Source organism: Ochotona curzoniae, unplaced genomic scaffold (assembly GCF_017591425.1).
Source record: "Ochotona curzoniae isolate NIBS_2020 unplaced genomic scaffold, NIBS_Ocur_1.0 contig_2404, whole genome shotgun sequence".
NCBI classification, from domain to species: Eukaryota; Metazoa; Chordata; class Mammalia; order Lagomorpha; family Ochotonidae; genus Ochotona; species Ochotona curzoniae.
The window spans coordinates 3799180-3809350 of record NW_024465451.1 but is presented as its reverse complement, the minus strand read 5'-3'; the positions used below and the strand labels follow the sequence as shown (position 1 = coordinate 3809350).

At 51.5% G+C, this 10171-nt stretch overlaps 1 protein-coding gene across 1 annotated transcript; it reads right to left on the bottom strand.

Moving 5' to 3' along the window:
* Nucleotides 1–2472: 2472 nt before the first annotated feature.
* LOC121152347 (toll-like receptor 12) lies at nt 2473–5793 on the bottom strand. The gene is made up of 2 exons (XM_040974399.1): nt 2992–5793; nt 2473–2603 (listed from the first exon to the last, which is right to left on the bottom strand). The coding sequence occupies exon 1, from the start codon at nt 5791–5793 to the stop codon at nt 3067–3069; it is 2727 nt and encodes a 908-aa protein (XP_040830333.1). The 3' UTR covers nt 2473–2603; nt 2992–3066.
* Nucleotides 5794–10171: the final 4378 nt, after the last annotated feature.

The window sequence follows — 10171 nt, the reverse complement described above, 5'->3', positions numbered from 1 at the left end:
AACCCTATTTTTAAGGTTAAGCTTCAAGCTCAGACCCTCTGAGCTTCACTTCTTGACCGGACCCCAGAGCTCTCGACCCTTCCTCTGCGGTCTCCAGAACCTCCGAGAACTCTCCCTTCTCCTCAGCCTCTCTCAGCCCCGCCTCGTTCCCGGAGCCCTCTACCTCACCTCCGCATCCCCGACCCCGCAGTGACCCTGCCCATCTCCGCACGTTCGTCTTCGGACCGCCCCTCGCCCGTCCACCCCATCGCACAAGCTGCACTTTCACCAACTCCTAAGTCTCCAGCCCGGCGCTGGAGTCCCGGCTGCCCCCGCCCCGCCACCCGGACTCACCCACCGAGACACCCACTTCACAACAGGGCGGAAGTGCTCCAGAGTTAGCGCAGAGGATGTTGGGACGCGGAGTCCGAACGGCGCCAGCCCGGGCATGGGACATCTGAGACTACAACTCCCAGAAGGAACCGCGCGAGCGTCCGTGGCCGGCCCCTTCCGTTCGCCGCCTTTTCAGCTGTCGCCCACTGATAGATGACCAGTCCTCTCAAGGTCCTGGCACGAGGACAAATCAGCCCGCGGGGGGTGGGGCCTGCTGCGACAGGAGCCGGGCGGCATCGACCTGAGACCAACAGAGGTCAGAGACAAAACCGAGAAAGAAAGAAAGGTGACCAGACCGGTGGGCAAAGGGTCGGTGCTCACAGCGAGGCTGCGTGACCGGGGGGCCAATTCTGAACCCCGTGTACTTCGCCTGTGGAACGAAGATACTAATAGCATCCACATCACTGGGTTTGGTGAGCTTCCGAGAGATAATACACCTAAGACGATTAGCTCGGGGCTGTCAGGTCGACGTGTTTGCCTCTCGGTGTGAGCCTCCTAGCATGAAGTTGAGGGTGTAGGAACAAACCCCAACCAGGTTCTTCTTAGCTGCGTGTCTCTAAACACACATTTTTGACTTGTTTGGCTGTAAAATGCAGGTAAGCCAGAAGTTATATTGCAGGGTGTGCGCAAGCTTAAGGGAGATGACACGTTAAGGAGCTCTTTGGATTCCCGACCCGGCTACTCACTGGTGGTGAAACACGTCTACCCACCTTCCCCACGCCCGCGTTTCTTGGTTTGTAAAATGGAAACTGTCATCATGCCATCTTCCTGATGGAGTTTGTTGAGAGGAATGAGTAAGGCAAAGTGTCGTGGTCATGGGCTGTTGTCATTTTTGTTAATGATCTTGGGACTTCAGGCAAGTTGACAGTACCTAGCCTAAGGCAAGGACAAAGTGACTGTTAAAATTAAGGGGATTCTTACTTTGAGTCCCCTAGTTCAAACTCCTGCGCCGTGAGCCATTTCCCAACCTATTTATAAGAATAACTTCCTGTAATTTTATGCTCAGGGGACGTATCAGCAACACATAGGCACTCTGTGTGTTTGAACTCTCATAAGCATCGTGCAAGGCTGGCATCCTCGCCCCTCGGTTTACAGAAGGCACTGAGAACTTAAAAGAAGCAACCTTAATGAGATCACATGAGCAGTAAGAACCAGATCTGAAATCAATGTTGAAACCCGTGGGGGAGACTCCACAGTATAGACACACATCTCTGGGAAAGAGACCGCAGGGCACCGAGGTGGAGGGGACAGTGTGGCATGCGATTCTGGGGGGGGGGGGGCAGGGACGTTTGGGGAGCGAGATAGGAGCAGATGCAGGCCAGACAGCTTCGCGGGGGTCCAATTAGGTCTTCATCGCCCCTGAAGAGGAGGCGAGAGAAGGGCGCCATGTGGACACTAGAGGGCGCTCTTCACCGTTAATCCAGCCTGAAATTGTTCTGTGGATTCCTTAACCTTTGTGTACTTAAAACCTCCTAGGGTTTTCACAAGAGGAAAACTGAACAAGTCCCCAAGAGCCTTTTGCTTTGGGAAAGAACACCGGCTGACCCAGGCCCCGGGCGGGGTTTGTGCAAGCCTTCTGCCCTCCTCTTTGAGCTGCCCTACCACCAGACTCTAAGACACAAACCAAACCTGCTCCCTGTCCCCAGGGCCTGATCTGCCAACTTTTCTGACCCAGCATTGCTGGGAGTAAAGCCTTTCTGGGCACACACTTCCAACACACTCACGGGTAGTCCTTTATTTGGCAGGGACATACATGTGATCATAGCTAACTTTACACGGTTAGGTCCTGCTCTCGGTGCATCAGTCATCTCAAAGCCCTTTAGGGGAGAGTCTGAGACTATCCCGTAGTCCAAAAAGCAAAACAAAGGGAAACTGGGATACAAGGAAGTTAACAGGCCGAAGTCAAGGAAGTGACAAACAGACAGCGGAGCTTCAATGAATAAAGCGAGCTTAACATTTTTAAAACATGTGAGAGAAGTTTTAGCATGGTCATCCCCGGGGAGTCATCTTCGAAGTCCCGCTTTTGGGCACCACTGTTCCAGATCCACGAATAGCCCTTTAAGAAGGCCGCTGTGAGGCTCTAAGGTCAGTCGATGCGAAGGTTCCCAGGAGGAACAGGCAGGTGGCTGCCTCCTGGGCAACATCCCAGCTTTGTCGTGCTTGGCTGCCAGTCTCTCCATCACCCAGATGGCAATGGGGGTCCCCCTGCCCTTTTGAAGATCTTCTTAGGCCTGGACCCCAGGGCACAGTCAGGCTGCTCAGAATGCACCCCCCACCACCACCACCGCCTTCCCCTCCCTCAACCCTCTGTGCACTCCCAACTTTCTTTCCTCTGATCTAGGTTTTAGGACTCCTACCCCTCCACCTTCTGCCTCATGTAGATTTCCATTAAAAACATAACCATCATCATCATCCAGTTCCATCAAACAGGCGCTTGGCAGAGATAGTTCAGGATTTGAAAGTCAGCAGAGCACATCTCACATTGCACAGCCCCTGCCAGCTTCCAGATCTTTTCTTTCAACCTCCCCAAAGCCTGTGCTCCCCTTATCAGCTTCTTTCCCACACATGCAGTGCCCCAACTCCTCCTATGGGAAGCTGGGTCCCACCTCCCATACCCACACATGCCCATGATCTAGCTGCCAGGCTGGCTTGCTTGTCCTAATTCTGCAACACACCTGATGCACCCACCCTACCCTAACCCAGACTGCTGAGCCTGCTCCCCAACCAGTCCCAAAAACGCTTCTTTCCTTCCTCTTCCTGGAGCCACAAGCAGTAGTCTCCCCGGCGGAGCAGCCAAGCCAGTCTGTGGTACGGCGGCAGCTGGTGGCGGGAAATGCGTTCCAGGAAGACCAGCAGCAACACTGGGGGGTGGGGGGCTGCCAACACAAGGGAGGTGGCCAGGCGGAGTTCCAGGCGGCAGCGGGGTGTGTACAGGGCCTGGTGACTCATTACACAGAGGGTAACCTGGCTCCCCGCCATGCTGTCGGCAATGTTGTCAGCCACATCCTTGCCTGGCTCAAAGTCCCGTTCAGGGAGGCAGAGGCGCAGTCCCCGGCCAATGGGAGGACAGCCCTCCAGAGCTGGTAGCAGCTCCTGCACCACCCAGCCCTGATCTTCCTCACAGTAGGACACAAACACGTCGTAGAGGAATCGCCTGCCTTCACCCCTCTGACCGCACAGCCCCTGGAACCAAGCCCTGAGCCAGGCCTGGAGATAAAGCACCCAAGAGTTCCTGGCTTCCTGAAGGAGGGGTAAGGCGATCAACAGGAGCAGCAGCAAGGAGCAGCCCACAAAGAGCCCCAGCCCGAAGGTCTGGGGGCAGTGGCCCTGAAGAAAGGGGAAGAGAAGGCTTTTGGACTGGCCACCAGTTTCCAATGGGCATACGTGGTTGTAGTAGTAGTAGAGATAAACGTAGGTTTTAGGGGACTGCTTAAGCCAGGGTTCCACCCAGGCATTGGCACAACTGCAGGCCAAGGTCGAAACTGTGATGTACAAGTACTGGGGCATCTGAAGACTGTGTTCCTGTAGGCTGTCGTCCAGCACCAAGTGTGTCTCCCCATCCAACACTAAGACCTTGAGACTGCTGAGGCCCTGGAATGCAGCAGCCGACAGAGACTTCAGCCCCGTGTTGGCCAGCATCAGTACCTGCAACTGGGGCAGGTCCCCGACCAGCTCCTCCAGCTGCAGGGGGTGAGGCCAGAGGTTGGACTGCAGCAACTGCAGCTGGAGCTCCTGGAGACCAGGCAGCCCTGTGATGCGGCAGGGTCTGAAGTTGTGCATTGGTCCCTGGACCTTCAGGTACTGCAGCCTGTGGAGCTGCCAGAGGAAGACATGAGAAAGACCCTGGGAGCAAAGGGCCTCCAAGACATGGCTCTTCAGAGAGAGCTGGCGAAGAGCAGGGAACAGCTCAGAGATGTTCTGGGACCCCAACTGCAAGCCCCAGGCTTCTAAAGTCAGGGTTTGCAAGACCGGAAAAGGAGAAGCCAGCACCCAGGGCTTCCTGCTCTGGACCACACGGAGCTCCAAGCTGGTCAGCGTCGTGAGCAGGGACAGTGCTTTCCCAGAAGGGCCAGAGGGGAGCTGCAGTCTCAAGTCACGCAGATTCTCTGGACCCTGTAAGTCCCTGGCTGAGCTCAGCACCACATGGGTGTTTAGCAGGTTTAGGGAGGTCAGTGCAGGCAGAGGGGCCAGCCAGCCCTCCCCTAGAGATACCAAAGGATTCTTTTCCAGGTCCAAGGTTGTTAGCCTCGGGAGGCCCTGGAATACCTGTCCATCTAGGTAAGTCAACTGGTTTCCCTGAAGTTTCAATTCTCGTAGCTGTGGCAGGCAGGAGAAAGTGGCTGGAGGCAGGGTGTGCAGCCCATTACTGGACACGTCCAGGGCCCATAGCTCTGACATAGCCCCTGTCCCATCTGCACACAGCAGGACACTCTGCAGCTGATTATAAGCCAGGTTAAGTCTTTGCAGCCTGGGCATGGCAGCCAGGAACCCTGGCGGCAGCTCAGTCAGTCCAGTGCTCTGAAGATACAAGCTCTTGAGGCTGTGGCAGGAAGCTAGGGCCTTGGGTGCAATGGACTTTATCTGATTGATCCCCAAATGCAAGTGCTGCAGCTCCAGGTGGGCAACTACATCTGCTGGCAGTGCCAGCGTGCGTGTGTGTGTCACAACCAGCGTGTCCAGCCTCTGCAGCCCCAGTCCCATTACTGCAGCTGCTTCGATCTGTGTATGCTCCAGACGCAGGGTCCCCAGGCTCAGGCCCTGGAGAGACCCAGAACTGATATTCTTCAGCTTCCTATTGAGTGATAGATCCAACATGTCCAGGGTCCGGGCATTGCCAGAGGAAGCACCACGTATCAGATCTGGGAAGATGTAAGCCAGCTCCCCCACATCCTGAAGGCAGCTCAGGGTGACAGACAGCTGCCGTAGCTTCGGAGGCAACTGTACACTCACATTTTTGGCCAGGCAGAGTCCTGAGAAGGAAAGGTTTTGGAGGGTTCTGAGGTCACTAAAGGCATCAGAGGGTAGGAAGAACAGCTTATCACTCTTGGCAGCCTTGAAAGAGAGTTGCTGCAGCTGTGCGAGACCCCGGAAAGCTCCTGGTAGGGGCTGTGGGAGATGGAAACTCAGCCCCAGGGCCTTGAGCCCTGGAAAGTTGGCAAAAGCATCCTGGGGCAGAACCAGTGAGGCAGAACCAGAGAGACAGAGCCCCTGGACATGGCGCGGCACAACCTCCAAGGCCTGGGTAACATTGTTCACCTGAAAGCAGCTGATAAGAAAATGCCATCTGGAGTCAACTGGGCAGGTTAGGAAGCGAGAAACCCGAGGCAGCCAGTCTTCAATCAACAGGCAGTTAGAAATCATCCAGCCTCCGATCAAAGGAAGGAACAGGAGCAGACCAGGCAGCAGCAGGTGCCTGCCCATCTCAGCACCTGCCTGGCCCACAGAAAACAGAATCAGAACCCCACTCATTTCCCTTCTTTTCCCAACCCTCACCCTCACCCTCTGCACATGAGTGAACCCTAAACTCACCTCTGGGACCGGGTACCTACGACCTCTTGTGTGTCCAGGAGATCTGGAAGCCAGATCAGAGGGCCATGGTGCTGCCAACCAGAAGAGTATTGGGGAACTGAATGGCAAGGTGGGACCAGCCCAGGAAATGCGCCTAGCTAGGGCTCCAAGGGTCAAGGGAAAGAGTAAGTGCACCAGTGGTGACCTGGCGGAGACCAAGGCTCACTTCTGCAGCATGAAAAAGGAAGTCAGACACCTGAGCACAGGCTGTGGCATCTGAGATCCAGCATCCTCCTCAGCCGTGACCATGGGGGTCAGCGCATTCCACCTTGCCGAGCTCCAGTTTCTTTACCTGTAAAGCAAGCACACTACTACCTGTTTCACATGACTGCTGCAAAGTAAAAAGGAGCATTGTCTCCTCATCACCCCCTTTATAACTTCCTCTCCCTGCTCTTGACAGAAACCAAAAGTAAATTGGGAATTTTTGGAAAAAAAAAAATTTTAAATCTGTGCAAGTAACACGCTGCCTTTGTGGGCATCCCATGCTACAAGGTTCTAAAACCCCAGGTGCATCCAGGAGGACTGCAAGGCTCCAGTCCCACTCTTCCAAGCAGGGACAAAGAAGGAAGGTCTCCTGAGCTTGGACCCTGCCATGCACTACTACCAGGATAGAGTCAGGATGCAAGTAAGGGCAGGAAAAGGAAAGCATTCCACGATGAACTCCAGCAGTGCAGTGAACTATTTGACCAAGTCAATAGCTAGTCATGACTTAAAAATAATAAACTCAAGCAGAAGAAGCATTCCTTGACTTATGAAAGGAGACCAGCCCCAGATCTTTGGTTCTAATGGTAGAACCAACTAGTGTATCCCATGGAAAGCTAGAGGTGAGGCAACTGTGTTTCTGCTCCACCTGACAATGAAATCCTCTGCTGGCAGAATGAGAAAGAGAAGATTTAGAAATGGAAATTATGTGCATTTCAAAGTAGAAGCACAAGGGTCACCATCTATAAACTCATGATTATTTGTGGAGGAAACCCAAGAATTTGTGGAAACACACTTTTACAATGGAAGAAGTTTTCATAAAGAGACTGAACACTCAATTCATAAAAAAGAAATGTCTGTTTCACCAATGCTTTCGTTGGGGTCTAAATAGGTAAAGCATATTCATACTAGAACTTTTAAATACATTTTGAAAGCCAAGAAACAGATGAACTGAGATTCCTCTATGAGGCTTACGTGCAAAGGGACAGGTCACAGAAGTATTGGCAAGCTCGGGGGTCTTAAAGGACATTTCAGGGAACCGACAAGAGTTAGCAGGTATGGCAGCTGTCTCTTCTCTTTGAATGGAGGAGATAATGTCTGAGAGACATTTCCAGAGCCTGGAAGGACAAGCTTGTGCGATAGCTGCCTTGAGAGGAGCAATGACTTTTGGTTAAATCGCAAAGCCCACCTGAGAGAACCTCACTGGAGCAGGAATGTTCTGGCCTCTTCCTCTACTTCTTCCCTGTGATCTGCCAACTAGACTTCTGCCTTGGCTTCAGAATCAGCACGGGTGAGAGAGGGGACCTTAATGTAACCCAGGGTGGGGCTCAGGCTCCCTGAGTAGAGAGCAAATGGAAGGACAAGGGCTGGCACTGTGGAGCGGTAGGGAAAGCTGCCATCTGCAGTACCAGCATCCCCCATTTGCCCCAGTTCAAGTCTCAACTGCTCCACTTCCAAACCACACCTTGCGAATATCCTGGGAAATCAGCGGGGGATGACTCAAGCACTTGGGACCCAACACTCTAGTAGGAGACCTAGAAGAAGCTACTGGCTCCTAGATCCAAATTGGTGCGTGCTTTCTCTCTCTCTCTCTCTCTCTCTCTCTCTCCCCTACCCATTCTACCTTTAAATTGAATAAATAAATCTTTTTAAAAAAAGATGGAGAAGGGCAAGAAAATATGGAGGAGCCAGCAAATGACCACATCACAGCCATCAACCAACACTAAGCATTGTGCTTTGAAACAAAGCGCTAGGGACAAAGTGCAAAAACAGACCTCACTATATTTAATATCACGGTTTACCAAAAGACACCTAGTTCATTTTGTCTGTCTTCATCAAAGGTAACTAAAGAAGCACCCCAAGCCTAATTACCAAAACTAAAGCAAAAAAAAAAAAATCATCGTATTGCAATAAGTAAAAATTGATGCCTCATGATGCATTTTTTCATAAACTAGGCATCATTACAGTTAAGAAATTGTGCTCATGGAAGGATATGACTGGAAAAGAAGAAAGACAAACCACATGGAGAAGAGGCATCTGTAACATATTTGCTCATCCAAGGACTCTTCCGTGAGGAATATATAGAACACAGAAGACTCAAGAGGCCAAGAGGGAAGCAGAAGGAAAAGCAGGAAGCATTTCAGCTGAATCATAACAAAAAATGCTACCCAGCACACCAAAACACTAAATCTAAAGCGAGATCTGTGGGGAAACCCAGATGTCCAGGTCAGAAACCCAAAGAGCAAGAACTGAAAATTGATGAATCAGACAGCAACTCCTAAAGCTTCTAAAAGCAACAATTGAAAAGTATTTTAAAAGACTCTCACTTCCCTCACTTTGCAGTATTTGGTTGCAGACTTACCCAGCTTTAGCTGTAACCTGGTGCAGCTATTGCGGGATGTTTGGGGGAGTAAGCCAGCTGATGGAAGATTCTCTTATCTGATTTTCAGATCAAGTAAGTAGATATTTTATCTCAAAGTGAGAAGGGAGCAAGTGTTAGAGTCATGATTATGTTACCTTTTAGGGTAGTCTGGGTCCCACATGGGAGTACCTAGGTTCCATTCCTAGCTCTGGCTCCTGAATCCAACTCCCTGCTGAAACAGATCCCGGGAGGCAGGAAGTAGTGGCTCAGGTAGCTGGGTCCCTGGCACGCACCTAGCAGACCTGCACGGAGTTCCAGCTTCTAGCATCAGCTCCCCAGCCATTACGGGCATTTGAGACGTGAACAGCAAAGGGAAGTACTCGCTCTCTGTGTGTGTGTCTCTTTACACCTGTGTAAAATAAAAATAATAATACAAAAATGTTTTTAAAGTAAGTGGAACGGCATTTGCAATCTGTAAAAAGGCAGGAAGTACTAGAATATGACTGCCTCAACTTCCCTTTGCTATATTAGCCGCATTAACTTGTTTTACCCTAATTCCCCAAGTGTGTGGTGAAGGGGAAAGCCAATGTCTACTTCCTTTCCCCAGTCGTCCTTCAAGAGTCTTGGAAACTTACAGAATTACTGAGAACCTGGGCCAGAAGGGTGCCAAATTCACCTGTTCCAACACCTGTCTCAGATGGGGAAAATGAGATTCAGAGAAAGGCAGGAGATTTTCCAGCACCAAGTAGAGGTATGCAGCAGAGGTGGGACCAAAATCCATGGTCATAGTTAAGATGGGTGGGGACTGGTATCAGTGGCAACACGCAGTGTCCACTCCCAGCCAGAGGAAATAACATGAAGCTTTCAGAGCCAGGAGACTCCTCATCTGTACTCCCTTGCCTCATCAGCCCCTGCTGGGCTGTGATGTAAAGGAGTTTCTAGAAGAAGACTAAAATCAGACAAGTTCTCAATGCTGGAGTCTGCCCAGAGCCACCCAAAGAACTGCTGTGGGAAGAAAGAGAACTGAGAAACCGACTTTGCAAATGAAGAAACCAATAAATCAAATGGAAATAGGTGTCTTTGCTGTGGTCCAGGGCCACTTTTCTCTTTCCGCTCCCACCCACTCAGCTCACTTCCTTTCCCACACAGTCCCTGGTCTCCATCAGCTCCTTTTCTTCACACCTAGTGCTCCTCAAACCCACCTTGGCCTTCCTGCCCTGGGCCACAGACGTCCAACAAGGCCAAGTGGTCACCTCACTGTATGAAGCTGTTAACGGTGAGCAGGTGGCATTTCTGCTCCTGATGAGCCTCATCACTGCATAGCACAGTCAGTTCCAAATAAGAAGAAACTCTTCAGCCGCGACTCCACCACCCTCAATTTGAATGATCTCTGCTTGCCTGGGTTCAGTTCTCATCCAACACCAGATATTGTTCACAAAAGTACCATTTTTGGCACTTTACTCTGTGCCTAGTAAATGTCACTCACTCAGCAATTCAACTGGATGTGTTTTAATTGCCCAGAATCCCTTTGTTTTGTTACCCAGAATTGCTTTTAGGAATAAAAACAACGAGCCTTTGTGGAGTGCACAGGCCACATCACATTACGCTCTGGTAACTGTAACACACAGTGTGTGGTGCCCCCAGCGCCCAGGGGGAGGAGCTGCCATG

What these genes read in the sequence shown, in the direction of transcription:
- LOC121152347 (XM_040974399.1), bottom strand. Translation starts at nt 5,793, where the DNA reads ATGGGCAGGCACCTGCTGCTGCCTGGTCTGCTCCTGTTCCTTCCTTTG.